The 20,508-nt window shown below is 33.7% G+C and overlaps 1 protein-coding gene across 1 annotated transcript in view; it reads left to right on the top strand.

Moving 5' to 3' along the window:
* The window catches only part of RIMS2 (regulating synaptic membrane exocytosis 2), a 595,573-nt gene that overhangs the window by 349,292 nt on the left and 225,773 nt on the right, over positions 1-20,508 (top strand). Inside the window, exons 17-19 of the mRNA XM_052651514.1 lie at positions 10,405-10,473; positions 12,831-12,987; positions 15,514-15,630. Coding sequence (XP_052507474.1) covers positions 10,405-10,473; positions 12,831-12,987; positions 15,514-15,630 — 343 coding nt within the window. The remainder of the gene's footprint in view (positions 1-10,404; positions 10,474-12,830; positions 12,988-15,513; positions 15,631-20,508) is intronic.

Below are 20,508 nucleotides of genomic sequence, written 5' to 3'. Positions count from 1 at the left end.
ACCAGTGATGAACATGATGAATTCTATGGTACTTGTAAAAATAAATACCAATACGTCTCAAATTCTTTGAGAAAAATAGAAAAGGAATTATTTTCCAATTAATTCCATTAGGTCAATATTATCCTGATACCAAAGTCAGACAAACATATCACAGGAAATCTAGAAGTCAAGATCCATGAACATAAGAAGAAATCCTCAACAAAATTAGTAAATCAAATCCAGCAATATTTTATACACTATAACTGAGAAGGATTTATCCTAGTAATATAAAGTTGGTTTACTAACTAAAACTCAATTCACTATATTAATGAAAAAAAGGACAAAAACCATATAATCCTATGAAAAGATAAAATATATATGACAAAATCCAACACCCACACATGAAAGAAGTGATCAGTGAAGTTGGAATAGGGGAGAACTTCCTCACTTTGATACAGAGAACCTACAAAAACCTACAGCTGACACCATTATTGATTGTAAAAGACTGAATGCTTTCCCCCTAACTAGGAACAAAGCAAGGATGTCTCCTCTTAGCATTTCTAATGGACTGGAGACTCTAGTTAAAGTAGTGATGCAAGAAAAATAAATAAAAGGCATTCAGAATGGAATGGAAGAAGTGAAATGTTTTTATTCACAAATGACACGATGCTGTATATAAAAAATTGTAAAGAATCCATAGAAAGCTACTGAGGCTAATAAACAATGTCAGCAAGGTTCCTAGATAATTGGACAATATCTTAATTGTATCTTTTGTACTAGCCACTAACATTTTGAAAAGGAAATTTAGCATATTTTTATTCATTTTAAAGTAAATAAATTAAAATACTTGTGAATATATTTCAAAAATAAGTGCAAACTTGCATACTAAAGAAGTCACAGAAATTGTTGAAAAATTAATGGATAATTTACATAAATTGAGAGATATTTCACATTCATGGATTGTAAGACTCAATATTATTAAGATAGCAGTTCTTCCTGAGTTTGAGTTTTAGATTCAATGTAATCCATATCAAAATGTAAGCAGGATATTTTTTGCTGAAATTAGCAAGCTGATCTTAAAATTTATATAGACATGCAAAAGATCCTGAACAGCCAAAACAAAAATAAATTTGGTAATCTTGTATTTCCTGATTTCAAAACATATAAAGCTGCAGTAATCATAATAGTGTGGTGCTGGCCAAATGATAAACTACAAATAAATGTGATCTAATTTAGAATTTAAAAATAAGCCCTTATATTTATGGTCAGCTGATTTTCAACAGACTGCAAAGGAAGCCCAGTGAGAAAAGTATTATCTTTATAACTAATAGTGCAGGAACAATCAAATATCCTTATGTTAAAAGATTATTTTAGAACCCATCCACAAAAATCAACTTAAAAATGTATCAAAGACCTGACTATAAGCTAAGACTATAAAACTCTTAATAAAAAACATAGGAGAGATCTATATTACCTTAGGCTAGGCAGAAGTGTCTTTAATACAATACCAAAAACAAAATCAATAGAAGAATGAGGAAATAAATTTGACTTCATAAAATTTTAAAATGTTTTGTTTCAAGACACCATTAAGAAGGTAAAAAAGATGAGCCACTCCAAACTATTTTGGAGAAAACACTTGCAAATCATATATCTGACAAAGGACTTGTACCCACAATATATAAACAAAAGTTAAAATTCAATAACAAGACAAATAATGCAATCAAAAAGTGGGCAAAAAAATCGTATTGTGTTTTCATGGAAGAAGATGTACAGATGACAAATAAACACATGAAAAGATGCCCCAAATCATTATTTGCTAATGAAATATAAATTTTAACCACATGAAATTATCAACTTATACCCAGTGCTGCTGCTGCTAAGTCGCTTCAGTCGTGTCCGACTCTGTGCGACTCCACAGACGGCAGCCCCCCAGGCTCCACTGTCCCTGGGATTCTCCAGACAAGAACACTGGAGTGGGTTGCCATTTCCTTCTCCAATGTAGGAAAGTGAAAAGTGAAAGTGAAGTCGCACGGTAAGTGTCCGACTCTTCGTGACCCCATAGACTACAGCCTACCAGGCTCCTCCATCCATGGGATTTTCCAGGCAAGAGTACTGAAGTGGGTTGCCATTGCCTTCTCCAGCTAGAATCAATAAAATACAAAAGAATAATAATAACAAATTTTGGCAAGGATATTGAGAAGTTGAAACCCTAATATATTTACCGCTAGAAATATGAAATGGTATAGTTCTTTGGAAAAGAGTTTGATGATTTATTAAAAAAAATAAATTTACCATATAACGTAGCAACTCACTGACAGGCAGGTGACATGAAAATGAATATCCACTCAAAGACTTGTACATGAGTGTATAGCATTATTGATAATGGACAGAAGTAGTGTTCATACAGCAGATTACTATAAATAACAGGGGAAAAAGTACTAATACAGACAACAATGTGGTTGAATTTAAAAAAATGCTAAATCAAGTGTCAGGTACAAAAGGTCAAGTGATTTTAAAAATGAACCTCTATCCACATTTCACACCATTATAAGGTTTACTCAGAATAGATCAACATAAACCTTAGAATTATGAAACTCCGAGGTGGTGCAGTGGTAAAGAATCTGCTTGCCAGTGCAGGATCCCTGGGTCACGAAGATCCCCTGGAAAAGAAAATGGCGACCCACTCCAGTATTCTTGCCTGGAAAATTCCATGGACCGAGGAGCCTGGTGAGCTACAGTTCATAGGGTCAAAAAGAGTCAGACACGACTGAGCATACACACACACATACACACACACCTTAAAAGTATAAAACTCCTAGGAAAAACCTTTGTCACCTTTGGTTAGTCAGAGATATCTTAGGACCCCCAAAATTGCGTTCCATTACGTAAGAAAGTAATGAATTGTATTTCCTCAAAGTGAAAAAAGTTTTTGTCTTTTTGCTTTAAAGGACATTGTTAAGATAATTAAGTATTTGCAAATCATATAATTGAAGAATCTGAGTAGAATCATTTGCCAGAGACCACAAAGTGGAGCTAGCCAAAAGCAGAGAAGCTCACCCAGGAGGGGGTCCCGAAGTTTACGGTTGGTCATAGGTCAGCGTGGAAAGAAAGCATGCATGAAAACCAGGTTAATCAAAGAAAACTAGAACCTATGAGGACAAATTAGAACCAGTGTCTCTCTAACGATGATCTTGCGGGTGACTGACTGAAGAAGCCGGCGTCTTTTGTGTGCGACTGCGCCTGACACAGGCCTTCAGGAAGCGGCAGAAGCCGAAGGAGCCGAAGAAGCCGTAGGAGCCAAAGGAGCTGACTTGGCTGCTGCTGCTGCTGCTGAGTCGCGTCAGTCGTGTCTGACTCTGTGCGACCCCAGAGACGGCAGCCCTCCAGGTTCCCCCGTCCCTGGGATTCTCCAGGCAAGAACACTGGAGTGGGTTGCCATTTCCTTCTCCAGTGCATGAAAGTGAAAAGTGAAAGGGAAGTTGCTCAGTTGTGTCCAGCCTTCATGACCCCATGGACTGCAGCCCACCAGGCTCCTCCATCCATGGGATTTTCCAGGCAAGAGTACTGGACTGGGGTGCCATCGCCTTTTCCGACTTGGTTATGTCACACCTATTATAAAAACCAGAAAAAATTGAAATGAGAATTTAAAAAACCAAAGTTATAGTAACAACCTCCCAGAAATTTAAACTACACAGTTAACCAACTTGAATGCTTTTCATCTACAGATTAAACATGTAAAATTTTGCTACTGATTTTAATTAATATATTCATAGGGTATAAATTGAAAAGTGTGTATAGTAAAAAAAAAAATCTATTGCCCTTATTTTTTCAAACATCTAGTTCTCTTTTCCTGAATGAACCATTGTTACCAGTATCTGTATTTTTGCAGAGATGTTCTATGCATACACAAACAAATACATATATAGATAATTATTTTTTCTAACATATTCTGTGCACTCTGCTTTTTTATTTTTAATCTTTATTCTTTTAGTATTACTATTGAAATCCTAACATGTGCCCTTAACAAAGTAATACTAACATTGCTACCTTTTTTCCTAACCAAATCAAAACTTTAAAAATCAGTCTGATTCACAACCACACTCCTACCATTTAAAACATTACTGCCAGGATTTTACCTCTGCTTCTAAATTAGTAATTATTATAATTACTGACATTTTGTTAATTCAGAGTTTATTTCTATTTATCTGAATTTTTAAAACTCTCTCTGCTCTCCTTTTTTCCATCCCTTTCTTCTGGGATTAATTTCCCTATTTTTAGGTACACATGTTTTAAGAAGTTCTTTCAGTGAAGAACTGGAAGTAGGCTTTGATTCTCTGCATATATGTTTGTTTATCCATTCCTGGTGGAAAGATTTGCTTTATATAAAATTCAAGAATGATTTTTGTTTTCTCTTAGCCCCCTGAGAATGTTAGTCTAACAACTTCTGGTTTCCAACTTTGCAAAAAAATCTCTCCATTTATTTAAATTTTCTTTTAATTTTCAACAGTTGTTATGAGTTGAATTGTGTTCCCCAAATATGTTCTTAAAGTCCTAACCAGTACCTTCAGCTGTGACTTTATGGGGAAATAAAGTCTTTACAGAGGTAATCAAGTTTTCCTGAGGCCACAAGGGCAAACCCTAATCAAATATGGCTGGTGACCCTATAAAAAGGGGAAATTTGGACATGGAGACAGACAGGCACAGAGGAAGACAATCTGAAGACATTCAGGGAGAAAATGACTGTGTGACTGGAATGATGGACCTACAAGTGGAAGAATGCCAAAGCTTGTGTGCAAACACTAGAAGCCAGAAGACACAGGAAGTATTCCTCCCTAGGAAGAGAATGAGCACATCAGAATGAGCGTGGCACTGCCGACACCCTGATTTTGGACATCTACCCTTCAGAACTGTGAGACAATAGATTTCTGTTGTTTTGAACTTCACAGTGTTTGGTACTGCGTTACAGCAGCAATATGAAACTAGTACAGTGGTGTGTTGTGGTTTGGGCCATACATGTTTCATACATTTCATGTTAAATGTATTCCTAAATATTTCATATGTTTGGAAATTTTTGTAAATGATAGTGGTTTTGAAAACAAGTTTCTAATTTTTCATTGTTCATTTTTGTATGTTGACTATGTATCCTAGAGTTTTGCCAAATTCATTGATTAATCAATCTTAATAACAGGCTTCCCTGGTGGCTCAGAGGTTAAAGCGTCTGCCTGCAATGCGGGAGACCTGGGTTCAGTCCCTGGGTTGGGAAGATCCCCTGGAGAAGGAAATGGCAACCCACTCCAGTATACTTGCCTGGAGAATCCCATGGACAGAGGAGCCTGGCGGGTTACAGTCTATGGGGTCGCAAAGAATCAGACATGACTGAGCGACTTCACTTCACTTTCACTTAAGATTTTTAATTTACATGATCATGTTACATCTTGCTTTCTAGTCTGTATGCCTTTCATTTATTTCCCTTGTATTTTACTAATACAATATTGAATCAAAGGGGGTTGTAGTGGACATCACTGGCTTGTTCTTTCTTTTAGGGGGAATGCATTCTGTATTTAATAATTAAGGGTTATGTTAGGTGCAGGTTTTTTGTAAACACCTCTTATCAGTTTGAAGAAGTTTCCTTCTTACTGGTTTCCTGAGACATTTTGTCATAATGGAGGTTAAACTTTTTCAAATGATTATTTATGTCTATCAACATAATTAAAAACTTGCATATATAAATGAAACAGCTTCAGTAACCATTAATTAGAGCTAGAGAGAAAAATCAACAAATTTACAACCATTAAAAGAAAGTGCAATATAATTCTGTCTCAACTATTTATTGGTCAAGCAAACAAAAATTTAGGGACAATACAAAATAAACCACGGAATTAACAAATTTATCTCATGGTTAAAGAACTCTGAACCTAACGTTTAATGAATTCATATTCCTCTCTTATATACAAGCAACATTTTAAAGAATTATTAATATACTATTCAATAATTCATTTTGGACAGATTTCAAAGAATTGATATGATTTAGGCTAAGCAACTACATCAATTTTTAAAGAAAGAGATATATTATACCCATACCCGTGATAAATTTTAAAAATAGACACATACTATAAAGAATTCAAAATCTATTATATCTGCATTTGTCATGGATTAATCAGTCAATAGTATCTTAAATATAATTAAATATGGAAATATCTTCTAGACCCATGAAGAAAATTTAACACATATTTACATACAAATATTTGTGTAATGCAAAGAAGTACTCAGGGGAATGCTTACATTAACAAAATATTCAAAGCTTGAAAATTATAATGTACTCATCCAGTGTTTTAGGAAAAAAAATCAGTTCAGTTCAGTTGCTCAGTCTTGTCCAGCTCTTTGGGACCGCATGGACTGCAGCACACTAGGCTTCCCTGTCCATCACCAACTTCTGGAGCTTGCTCAAACTTGTGTTCATCAAGTCGGTGATGCCATCCAACCATCTTGTCCTCTGTCATAAAAATCCAAGGAAAGAAGGCCTTAAAGTAAGAGCAACAATCAATAAAACAAGAAACAAATTTCTAGTTAGGATTATGAAAGCCAAAATTTAATCCTTACAAAATAAACCTGTGATGAAATTTGTGGCAGAATAAAAAGAAGGTACAGTTAGTATTCAAATGGTAATATGATTGATATATCAGAAAATACATTAAAAAATAAAATTAGAAATGTAGCAAACAGTCTGAAAACTTAAAGTGAAGAAATTCTTTTAAAATATATGATTTACTAAACCTTGAATTAATATATCATTCTACATGTACTACAAAATGGAATTAGTAATTTAAAATATTCCCACAAAGGAATGGTAATTTTATAGATAATTTCTATCAAAATTTCAAAGAACAGAATTTTTTAATTTACAGATTAATCTCTCAGAGATTAAAATAGGACTAATTTTCTATATTTAGTTGGGCTAGTGTAACTTTGATTTTAAGCTGAAAGGTTAGTACAAGGAAGGAAACAGCCCAGAATCAATTGTAAATAAAAATTGAAAATCATTTATGAAATATCATTGAACTTACAAGATTTTCCTCAATCTGATAGGATGTAAAGTCAGCAGATATCACCTTTAATGGAGAAATATTAGAAATATTCTATTTAAAATCAAAATTAGAAAGAAATATAAAAGTTCTTTTTCTTTCCAGTATTGAACTTACTAGCATAAAAAGACAAGAAAAAGGAAAAAGGCTTTAGGACTGAAAAGAAAGATTGTCTCCATAGGAAAATACTAACAAAACCATTAAAAATAAGGAGGGAGGGATATCTGAGGTAGGTCAGTGGTAAAGAATCTGCCTGCCCATGCAGGAGATGCATGTACAACCCATGGGTCAGGAAGATCCCCTGGAGGAGGAATTGGCAACCTGCTCCAGTATTCTTGCCGGAAAAACCTCATGGACAGAGGAGCCTGGTGGGCACAGTCCATGTGGTCACAGAGTCGGGCAAGACTTAGCCACTGAGCGTGGTTAGTGCACTACTGCTACAAGGGAAAAAGAGACTTTAACAAGTTGGCTGATTATCATTGTTTTACAATAAAACTGCATTTCTGTTTATGAGCAATTAAGTTAGAAAACATCATCTTAACAGTATTTCTAAAATCAATAGAAATGATAAGATAAAAGGATAAATCCAACAAATAAGGAAAATTTGAGTGACCAAAGTTAAAACATTTCAGAGAGATCCTAAAGGCGACTTGAATGAAGAGAATGCCATATTCATAGCTTGTAAAACAGTGCTGTAAAATGTGTCATTTCTCCCTGATTGGTGTTTTGATTTAATGTATTTATCAAGTCAAAATCCCAATAGAATGTTTTTTGTGCAGTTTGATAACCTGAATTTAAAATTTAAATGGAAGAGCAAAGAGTGAAGGAGAAAGATCAAAGATATGAATAATTAGGTGAATTATTTGCATTTCAATATATAACATTGTAGTAACAAAGACAGTGAGTTATTGGTTTATAATCAGCTTGTATGAGGAAAACAAGTAGAGCACCAAAAAAGTCCTATACATTTATTTATAACAGAAGAAGTAACATTGCAGATCGTTGTGGAAAGAGGATGATTAAATAAACAATGCTGAGATACGTGTTATCCATATTTAAAAAGTGAATTTGCATCCATATCACCTGTCATTCACAAACTCATTTCAAGATGGACAAGGATATAAATGCACAAAGCAACATTTTTAAACTTTCAGAAGGAAATAAGAGTATCTCTGTACTTGTATATAAGCTTGGGAAATTTCTTAAAGGAGACCCTGAAAACAGTTTTAGAAGAAAAGATTGATATATTCAGTGCCATTAAACTTAAGTACTTGAATTCATCAGAATATGAAAAGACAAGATCCACACAGAGAGAACATAACTGCAATATATTTAACTTCTATAGGACTAATATCAAAATAAATCAAGACTTCCTTCAGGAAAGTAATCAAGAGTTGGAAGGAAGTAGCATTTACAAGCCACATGTATGCCCTACCTCTGACTCCAACCCCTACTGTCTCACACACACAGGACAACACACAAAGGCTAATAAAATGAGCTTCATTCTTATGTTGGTGTCATTCTTATCTTACGTTAGAGGCAGCTCTGATCCTTGACCAAGACAAAAATCGTGTAATCTTTATGCTGTATGCTGGACCAGTAGCATTAAAATAAACATTGCTTTTTCCTTGATTATTTACAGGTGAAATCTTATTACCAACTGAGCAGTTCTTAACTCTCTCCTTCACAGCCTCATCTGTGTTATCCTTCCTTTCTCATAAGTTTATTTACAATGTCTGCCCTGATTCTATAAATCCTTTTGTGACCATTCTGCTGAGATGTTGTCAGATAACTGTGGTTTCCATATTAACCAGCGCTAGAAGACCCTCTGGAGAAGGACACAGCAACCCACTCCAGTGTTCTAGCCTGGGAAGTCCCAAGGAAAGAGGAGCCTAGCGGGCTACAGTCCATGGGGATACAAAAGAGTCAGACATGACTTAGCAACAAAGCAACAATAAGAGCCTCAGATTCAACTGGGTCTAAAATGTATGACATATGGATTTGGAAGGAAAGTAGTGGTGAGTTAATTCAGTGGGACCACATGACCAAAAAAAAGATAGGTATCTTCTACCTAACCATTAAAAGGAGAAAAACAAGAACTGCCGTTCCTATCAAAAAAAGACTCTTCCTCTCCCAAGAAGGCAGGGATTACAACAAGCAAAACATAAAGAGAGCGTATTTCTAGGGGGCGGTTGCAGATGTTGGAAGACATTCCTTGAAAGGAATTGCATCAGTGACTGAACATTTTAATTATTGCTCTTTTACACAACATGAGCTTTCAGTGTTTTATCCACCTTACAGGAAAGCATTTATTTTCTGATAAGAGTTTCGTCTATGTAATGAGTAATGTGTTGTGTAAGTAGACAGACAAAACAAGTCCTCTTGAAATAGAAGCACTGTCTTCATTTGTCGTTAAATATTTTCTGATACCAAGAAAAAAAGAAGTGCTTTAGTAGAAGATTCTCTTATGAATTATGTACCTATTCCTCAGACACACATAGGAGAAAAGATTACAAAATTATGATGTTTTTATTTGTCTATGTGATGTATGTCATAGTTAAGTGTGAGAGCAATCTGCTTTAGCCATTTAGTCAATCAAACTCTACTTAATTCAGTTTAATGTGATTTTTGCCATAGCATGATTAACTTTTAAAGTTTTGTTACAGATTTGTAAGGAAAACACATACAGGACTATTGATTTATAATAATACTTATTATTCTGTCTTAGGTTGTTTCTTAGAAAATAAACCACAGTTCATAATGCATAAGTTAGTTTGTGGATGATTTATTCTCATATCTTTCTTAAAGCAACAGAGAAGCAACTAAAGTAATAGTAAAGGAAGGATGTTTAAGATGTCTTAAATTATTCTTCCTCTCCATAAACGTGAAAAATAAAGAATTGGATATATTTAATTCATTAGTCATGCATATTAGAAAAAGGCACATGAATGTCTTTGAATATAACATTGTTTGTATTTAGAAATTTGTCTAGATTTAAGTGCATTTGTCTAAAAGCATCTAAAACTGATTGAGCTATTTTTGACTTGGATTTTTGTTCAATAGATTTTATCAGTTAGCATGAAATCACTAACATATTTTTTAATGTTTAATAGTATTTCAAGCTTTAATCCTTTTAGGAATTTTATCATACATTTAAAAATAATATCCTCACATAATAAAGTATACGTAAAAATGAGTGTTTGTGAGTTTATGATGACTTTTCTTGTTTTTTATTCTCAAGTGTTCCCCTCAAAATCCTCTCATTTGCTTTTTAGGTTGGTGAGGATTTTTGTTTTCCTTAAATGATCAGCGATCTTAATTATTGCTGTTGTTTGCTTCACAGGATCAAAGAGAATAAGTGATAGTGAGGTCTCTGATTATGACTGTGATGATGGAATTGGTGTAGTGTCAGGTAAGAATTTTATAGTAAGAAGGAACTATAATCATTATTTACCAATGAACATGTAAATAGACAGATAAATATAATTAATGAGTTACAAAGAACTACCCTGTTTATCCCCCACTCCCAAAACAGCCTTATGGCAGTTTAAACTGAATGATTCCAGTTGCTGGAATACCTGTATGGATTGTTAGATTGAATAGTCTTACTGAAAGATGTCTCATAAGTACTTACCAATTTTCTATTTTCAAATTACTAAATAATAAGGATTTCATTATAAGTTTGAGAAGTTACTGTATAACTAAAGCTTCTTTATATTTCACTAACAATGTGGAAAAAATCTTTTTACTATCACAAACAGCCACATGTATCAAATATTTGAATGCACTTTTTAAAAATTTTGTTCACAGTTGTTATGTTAAGTATCAGATACAGCTGCATTTTGAAATTGTGATATTGTAGTTTTAAAATATTGCCTCACTTATGGCTACAAATTTGTCTGATGATTTAATAATTTAGCTAAGTAGCTATTTTTAATAAATTTTGGAAATGTTTTTAAATATAATATACTCTATTATAAAAATGTTTGATTCTCTTCTGCTTGAAGGTTAATTAGCTTAGCAAGTTTCATAAGCATAGCCAATTTTATCATGAACAAAATATTTATGTTCTGTTGTACGTAAGATGTGCTACAGTTGCATCAGTGACTGATAATTTTTGTTGGACAAATTTTGATAGAGTATGAGTCAGTTTGCTTGCTATCAGTGTACTACATTTTAAAAAAACTCAATACAATCCTTTTAGCCTTTATTTTTTGCACTAAGGTGAATAATATATAATTCACTAAGACTACAAAAATATTTTTCATGTTTTATCATTTGTGAATTGAATCTTAATAAAGTCATATTTCTCATGATATCTTGCTTGGAGATTGTTAGCATTTCCCCCTACTTGTATTCTATTTTTTATTAATTGACTTTTCAACTTCTTCCCTTTATTAAATATCTAGCCACATCAGATTTTTTACCCAAAATATTTTTCTTCAGGTCATTAAAGCTCTTTGTCTTGATGTCATTTGGGGCATATCTCAGTTCTTTTATTTTCTACTTCTAGGATGACAAAAAAATGATTATGTTATTTTTTTCCATTTTATTAAAGAATATATCTTTTGAAAAATTTTTTCAGGAATCATTCATTATTTGGGTTAATACTTTCTGCAACAATCTTTGCTATTGCAGAATATTATTTAGCAAGCTTACACGATACAAAGTGTTTCTCCTGGGCTCATTATTGTTTACCACCATAAAACATCATTGTTTCTTGTCTCAGTGTTATTAATTTTTTTGCTCTATGGTGATTCATTCAATAATCCATTGAGGAAAAAATAGTGTTGTATAATATCCTCTGTATTGCTACTTTGAAGTCAAGTGTAATTTTTGAGACAACTTCAAATACTTGGAATCAAAGTTTAAATGTTTACTTCAAATGATATTCAGAATGCTTTCTAATAGTGTTTATTTCTTAAAGAAATATCTATATAGACTAGAAATTGGGATTCCCAGGTTGCTCAGTGGGTAAAGAACCAACTGGCCAGTGCAGGAGACACAGGAGACTCAGGTTTGATCCCTGGTTTGGGAAGATCACCTGAAGGAAGGCATGGCAGCCCACCGCAGTATTCTTGCCTGAAAGTGGAAGTTAGTCACACAGTCGTGTCCGACTCTTTACAGTCCCATTGACTACTGTAGCCTGCCCGGCTCCTCTGTCCATGGAATTCTCCAGGCAAGAATACTGGAGTGGGTTGCCATTTTCTTCTCCAGGGTATCTTCCCTAACCAGGGATCAAACCTGGGTCTCCTGCATTACAGGCAGATTCTTTACCAACTGAGCCAACTTGGCCATTCTTGCCTGGAAAATCCCATAGACAGAGGAGCCGGGCGGGCTACAGTACATGGGGTTGCAAAGAGTTGGACACGACTTAAGCAACTGAACATGCATGCACTATAGAAAGTAGTAACTTTTTGTCAGGTTAATTATTCTAAATATTTATAGTTGTTGAGAACTATCTGAAGCTCTTCTGGTCAATGAAGAGATGAAAATGTTTTTAGAATAAGCTTAATTCTTTTAATGAAGATTACTAACTGTGTAAAAATGTGAGCATAGTAGCTGTCTAGATATTTGAATATTTGTCATTCCTTCTCAATTTAAGTGCTTATAAAATATTATTTTATGTTAGCATTGTGCTTTATTCATTATGCTTTACATTTACTATATTTAAAGCCTTTCACTAACATTTTATGTTTTTCAGTAAATTACAAAATACTAAACATCTCAGTGTGTGGATAACTGTAATCTTAATATTTCCACCTTTAGATTATCGACACAATGGTCGAGATCTTCAAAGCTCAACATTGTCAGTGCCAGAACAAGTAATGTCATCAAACCATTGTTCACCGTCAGGGTCTCCACACCGAGTAGATGTTATAGGAAGGACTAGATCTTGGTCACCCAGTGTCCCTCCTCCACAAAGGTAAGACAGCATAACATTTTATAGGATGATATTATAAGCCTGTTTATCTTAAGATATTATTGCTGCTGCTAAGTCGCTTCAGTCGTGTCCGACTCTGTGCAACCCCATAGACGGCAGCCTACCGGGCTCCTCCATCCCTGGGATTCTCCAGGCAAGAATACTGGAGTGGGTTGCCATAGAAATTTATAAAGATAGGTTCTTATAGAAAAAAGTTGTTTAGGGAAAAATATATGTGCTAGTCAATAAGCCTATGTAAGGAGAGTAATACGAAATATGGGCTACTTTGTAACTTTGGATGACCTAAATATGATTTTATTATAAGTTCATAGTCATAAGTTCAGTTCAGTTGCTCAGTCGTGTCCGACTCTTTGCAACCCCATCAATCGCAGCACGCCAGGCCTCCCTGTCCATCATCAACTCCTGGAGTTCACTCAAACTCACGTCCATCAAAAGAAGATACAAATTCCACTTTCATATATATATTGAGCAGATCTAGTTAGACCCAACGAATTGTACTCATGAATAATATTGACATTTTAAGAAATAGGAAAGAATAAACATTTGTTGCAACAATACAATTAAGAACAATCGTGAGAAGACTAAAAGGAAATGCATGAGCAGTGGGAAGAATTGCTTGGAAATCTGCAATTCCAGGTCTTACATTTAGAGGAAAACTCTAATCAATCCAGTTAAGTTATAGAAATGCTTATTAGAGTAAGAACCATGGAAATAATGTTTCCAAATCAATCCAGTTAAATTATAGAAGGGCTTACTAGAGTAAGAACCAAGGAGATAATGTTTCTGAACAGGAAATATGTGCATAATTTCACATTTTATATACTTGCAATGTTTAAGGCAATTTGAACCTTTAGAATAGCAATCTTAGAACACTTATTTTAAATGAGTAATTTAGTTTTAGACATTTAGACTTAGAATTTTAGGTTGACATCTTAATTTTATGCATGGCATTAGACTCTCTAAGAGAACAAGATTTATTATATTTATAAATTTAACTTATTTAATTATAAGGATATTAAGCACTTAAATGTTTATTTAGACAATTAATTAAAGAGAAAATTTAATATATTAAATTTATAAACAGTTTAAAACATTTGAAGATTTAGGTAAGTGTATAAATGGGACTAAAATTATTAAAAGTCTTCTGAAGAGTAACTGTTTAAATGTGGTAGACTTAGCAGTAGAATAATAAGATTTGTAATCTGAAATAAGATTTTAAATTTGTAGTTTTAGTAAATTAAGCCCTTTCTCATTAAAAAAAAAAAAGAATTCTTGACTTATCAGAGAATGAATATTTGAACACACCAGTAGAAAATAGGCATGGATTTTAGATTAGATTCATTCATTCATGGATTTTAGATTAGATTTTAGATTAGATTCCTGCACTTAACAGAAAGCCTGTAGTAGCAGGAACTTGTGTAAAAGGTTTATTCCATCATGGAAAAGAACGTGTTTAGTCACTCAGTCATGTCCAACTCTTGGGACCCCATAGACTGTAGTCTGCCAGGCTCCTCTGTCCATGGGATTCTCCAGGCAAGAATACTGGAGTGGGTTGCCATTTCCTTCTCCAGGGGATCTTCCCAACCCAAGAATCGAACCCAGGTCTCCTGCATTGCAGGCAGACTCTGTACGGACTGAGCCACGAGGGAAGCCCGTAAGATTAGTAAACAACCCAGGCCAAGAATGGTGGCTTAAAAAAATAGTCATTGATCGGTTATAAAAATATCAGTTTAGATTAAAAAAATAAAGATATTATCCCTAAAATAAGATGGCTAGTAAGCAACATGCTGAACTCATTTTCTCCACACAAACCTATACTTCCTCCTAATTTCATATTTTAGTATCACTACTATACACCTGGGCTGCTGCTGCTGCTGCTAAGTCACTCAGTCACGTCCAACTCTGTGTGACCCCATAGACGGCAGCCTACCAGGCTCCTCCGTCCATGGCATTTTCCAGGCAAGAGTGTTGGAGTGGGTTGCCATTGCCTTCTCCCACACACCTGGGAGTCATCCATTAATCGTTTTCATAACCCTTATCTTCATTCCTATTGATATTACCTCTATTATGGCTTCCTGTGTGGCACTAGCGGGTACTGCCTGCCAATGAAGGAGACGTCAGAGAGGTAAGAGATCCGGCTTCCATCTCTGGCTCAGGAAGATCCCCTGGAGGAAGAAATGGCAACCCACTCCAGTATTTTTGCTTGGAAAATCCCATGGACAGAGGAGCCTGGAGGGCTATAGTCCATGGGTCACAAAGAGTTGGACAGGACTGAAGCAATTTAGCAGGCACACACCTGTTACAGCAGCGATCTCCTAATTTTATTGTCAATCTCCAGGTGATATTTATAGATTTAGCCAGAAGTGCAATTAGTTAAAGCAAAAATCTTGAGGTTGACATTACAGTGATCTTTTGTCTTTTTCTACTGTCTTTACTAAAAAACTTTATTTTTTAGTATAAGATATGATTGTGGTTTATTAAGATATTTAATGGATCTTGCTATTTCAGTCGAAATGTGGAACAGGGACTTCGAGGGACACGCTCTGCTATAGGACATTATAATACAATTAGCCGAATGGATAGACATCGTGTCATGGATGACCATTATTCTCCAGACAGAGACAGGTAAATTTAATCAAATACTGTGAGACCATATTATAATTGCTGCCTATGGAAGAAAGATTACCATAAAATGTTTTCATCCTGAACTTGGGTATTTCTTATCTTAGTTTTTGAAACCATGTGCTTCGTTTACAATATCTACATTAATTCTTATGACTGTCACATCATTTTTAAAAATTAAAGAAACAAAAAACAACCTTTTGTTTGCTAAGAAAAAAAATTCATTTTGCTCTTGCAGTTTTGGTACTTTGTTAAATCAAGCCAGTTAGTTAAGTTAGTGAACTTGCACATGAAATTATAATGATAATCATAAGGAAAACAGGATGTTTTATTATTTTTACTTTATCATAACCAATTACTATACTGAAAAATACTTTCATGAGACAGTAGATTTAAAGTCTTTTACGTTCATCTGGTAAATCTGTGTGACTTTTTATATATAGTCATGTTGAGACAAGCCTGGTTTGTTTAAACAGACAGAAAAACTGATTCATGAAGAGGTTTTTCCTCATGGCTTTCAGTAATCTTTTAAACAGCTTAAAGAATTATACTTGTTGACTGCTGTGCTTGGAAGACTTCTCTGAATTTTCTCCATTAAATGTGATATACTTAGGCATGTTTCAGTACATACGTTAATTACTAGTAATTTTTTAACAAGCTAATTGATTAATCCTCTAGTACATGATTTGATTATATATGAAATGAAAAATGCTATGGTATTTCCCCAAAACTACCAAGTGGGTTTAAGATAAGGATTAGAATAGAAAGCTTAATTTGCTGTTCAGAGAATATTATGATGAAATAACAAAGGAACTCAGAAGTCTTTTTATATGCATCCTAAACTATAGCAATATAGTGAAGTCGCTCAGTCGTGTCCGAATCTTTGCGACCCCATCCTAAACTAATTTTAGTAAAAACACTGGGGGGAAGGGTGGAGATTCAATCAATTGATATGAAATTTTTTTGTCAATACTTATAAATTTAATTGTTTTGTCCAAATCTAGTCTAAATCTAACTCAGTTCATGCTTATAACATTGTGTTGGAGTACACTTTTCCAAAAGAAATATAGGGAATATCTTAGTCTTCAATAGTGTCAGTCAGCTATTGGCTTTTGTGTCTGAGATCTAAGAAGAAATAGGAAGTAAATCAATTAATATCTTAGTGTCAAGTGAAAACTAGTGTAGTGCTTTATTTATTTTTAATTTATTTGACTTTTTCATAGGAGTTTGTGTCTTCAAAGTAATTATAGGCATGTTACCTACAGAAATGAAAACTTATCAAGTGCAATAATATTGAAAAAGGTAACTATATTAGAATGATTAGGAATGTGTCATATTAGGATGGATGAATGAGTTTTGCATTACCTAGTAGAATTTTTTTAAGATTGATAATATCTTGAAATTTTTCATGTAGTGACTCATAAACTCCTTGTTCACACTGAAGGCATGTTAAGCAGATGATGAGGGAGGAAAGTCTGAAATGACTTTAAATCCTCCTAGTTTATGTAAAATGAACTAGATAAAGGCAGTATGGTCTGGGCTAAATCTTGCCGGGAAGAACAGAAGAAAATTGACCTCCAGAATTTTAAACAAAAATAGTCACTGTCATGACAAGCACATAATATTTTATTGATATTTTGAGACAAAGAGCTCTAAGATTAATGACCTGAAAAGTGCTATTCAGTCCTTGGTATTAGTTAATATTTGAGTTAGTCATAATTGAAATGTCATATTTTATTGTTTATAACATTATGACTCTTTTAATTTGGCAAAAACGTTCAAGTAATTCAGAGATTTTTGTGGGGAAATTGACCCACGCGATTTCCGTACTGTTTTAAAGCCTTGTACATTACCAGATCATAATTACTCTTCATTGTGAGCTGTTTTAAACCCTTCTAGAGATGAGTAAAATAGAATTTCATTTAAATAGGCCTATAAAACCATTTCTCTATTAATTTTGAGTATTTTTGTAATCATTATTCATTAACATGAGGAATCAAAAATGAAAAGCAAAAAGCACAGTATTATCCATGAAAATAGTCTATCACATTTTTAAACAATGAGTTCTTAATTTCTGTTTTATCCTAATATTCAAAAGATTTTACATAATAGAATGCATATGAAGGCATGAAGGCATTGTTATTTTTATGTACTGTTTATAGTAGACGGTAAGAATACTCGAAGCCTCCTTCAGTGAATTTTCATGAACTGCATTTTATAGAGTTGATAAATAATACTGTTGATTTAAAAGCCTAAAAAATAATTTCCTTTGAGATGATAAGTAAAATTTAGTTATTTTGAGTAGTGTGTTAATCTTGCTTGTCAGTAAGAATTGACACACTGGACTAGAATATTTCATGAAATGTATTCTTTTTCATGGGATTTGGAACCAAATGGCTTTGGGCTTGAATTTAGATTTTTTTACCACTTGATTGCTGTGTATCTTTGATTTGATTTCCTTATCTACTTGATTTCCTTATCTGTAAAATTAGAATATTAACACCAACTTTATAGGGTTGTTGGGTAGATTAAGTGAAACAGTGCCACCAATTGAATGGTATGAACTCAAAAAAAGTACCTCTTAACATTTTAAAAGGATCTTTTAGCTTATAAATAATTTACATTTTAATGTGCTCATCAGTTAAGCAGAGAAAAAGTCAGTCAATTCAGTTGTTTTCTTAAAGTGGCTTGTAGAGGATGTAGGATATATGTTGGACCTTGAAAAATGAGCATGTTTATTTAGGCAACAGCAAAAGACACAGAGGCAGAATATACATATACTATCAGAAAGACGCAGTAAGAAGGATGAAGGACTAGGGGACATACTAGAAAATTGTGAATAAAGATAATAGCTTTAAAAAAAAAGATAATGGCTTTTACATAGGCCATGTTGGGTGATAAATGATACAATCCCATGGACTGTGGCTTGCCAGGCTCCTCTGTCCATGAAATTCTCCAAGGATAGAATATGGTATGGGTAGCCATTCCCTTCTCCATGGGATATTCCTGACCCAAGGATGGAACCCCAGTCTCCCACATTGTGGGCGGATTCTTTATTGTCTGAGCCACCAGGGAAGCCCCAGTAAATGATACTATATGATGTTAATTTATAGTACTTGATTGGGCTTCCCAGGTGATGCTAGTAGTAGAAAACCCATCTGCCGATGCAGGAGACAAAAGAGACATTTTGATCCCTGCGTTAGGAAGATCCCCTGAAAGAGGATATGGCACCCCACTCCTGTATGCTTGCCTGGAGAGCCTCATGGACAGAGGAGGGGCTGCTGGACTACAGTCCCTAGCATCACAGAGTCAGACACGACTGCAGAGACTTAAGCATGCACACACACTTGTTTAAACTTACGTTGTGTAAGAAAGATATCCTTTTATTATAGATAATATAAGAAGAATTATACATAGAATTTTGATTGGATCTTTATTTCTCTGCACATCTCATTTTATTAGTACCAGTCAAATTCCTTTTCTTTTTTGAAAAGAAAGGTTTATTACAAGTAATTCAGAAACTTCCATACAGTGATATTAAATAAAAATAATTAATGTAATAGTCGTCTTCCTCTTCATTCCTCCTACTTTTTTGTATCATTATTTCTCTGGTAAATCCTGGTGACTACTACAACTAGGAACATCATTTTCTGTAGCAAACTATGTGACTTTAGTATTAGAAATCATTTCAAGAGCTTGTTTATTATAGGAGTTAACTTACTACTAGAATAAGTATAGAGTACTAGATGCTATTTCTATAATATGTCATAGATATCTTACAGTACACATTTTTTATGTCTATCGTAGAGACTGAAATATATTGGTTGCATTTAATTCCATAGAGTATACTTTCAGCCTAATAAGGAAGAAAAATAATACTGGCAGAAGATATATTACTTCATAAACTTCTTTCTTCTGTTCATTCAATTAATGCATTTATATTCTATAATATTTTATAGAATAGGGCATATTTACCTTATTATATGAATTTCTAAAATACTTCAAACACATGATATTTCACTATTCTTTAACAGGCTGTCAGCTACCAAAAATTACCAAACCATTTCAGTTACCAGCTATGAGAGAAATACATCTCTGAAAGTTTGAAAACATAGAGAAAGTAAATGAAAAAGAAAACTCGTCCTACAAATCAATGCAACTTTTTATTTATTATATTTCAGGATATTTTTACTTTTTAAATCATAGTGTATTTTAGGAACTATAAAATATCAAAATAGTGACAATGTTAAAGACAGTTTGGTATTAAATTGACATTTTTGGAAATTTAACGTTCAAAATCTCCAGATTACTTAAGAGTGAGATTTTTATCTCCTCTTTTTTATAGTCCTTTTTGTGTATCTGGTAGTTCCTAAAAGGGAACATGGGGTCGCAAAGCATCGGACATGACTGAGCGACTAAACCGAACTGAACTGAAAAGGGAACATTCAGGCTAATGAAATACAATGCAAGGATAATTCATTATAAATATAGTTTTGTTTTATCTTCAAAAATTAAATTTCGTAGTAAGAATCAAAGTGTGTCAGGAAATTAGATCAATAATCTTTTTTAGTTCTTTGGATAGTCAAATTTTTTTATCAGGATTTGAGAATCTGTAAGTTCCTTTATTAATCTTTTTTTTTTAATTTAGTCACATTTTGTGGCAATGGATTAATTTCCAAAATATACAAGCAGCTCATACAACTTAATACCAGAAAAACAAACAACCCAATCAAAAAGTGGGCAAAAAACCTAAACAGACATTTCTCCAAAGAAGACAGACAGATGGCTGGTAAACACACAAAAAGATGCTCAACATTGCTCATTACTAGAGAAATGCAAAATCAAAACTACAATGAGATATCACCTCACACCAGTCAGAAT

The sequence above is a fragment of the Budorcas taxicolor genome, chromosome 14 (assembly GCF_023091745.1).
Source record: "Budorcas taxicolor isolate Tak-1 chromosome 14, Takin1.1, whole genome shotgun sequence".
NCBI classification, from domain to species: Eukaryota; Metazoa; Chordata; class Mammalia; order Artiodactyla; family Bovidae; genus Budorcas; species Budorcas taxicolor.
Note: the sequence above shows the minus strand (reverse complement) of the source record. Positions and strands in the feature narration are given on the sequence as shown.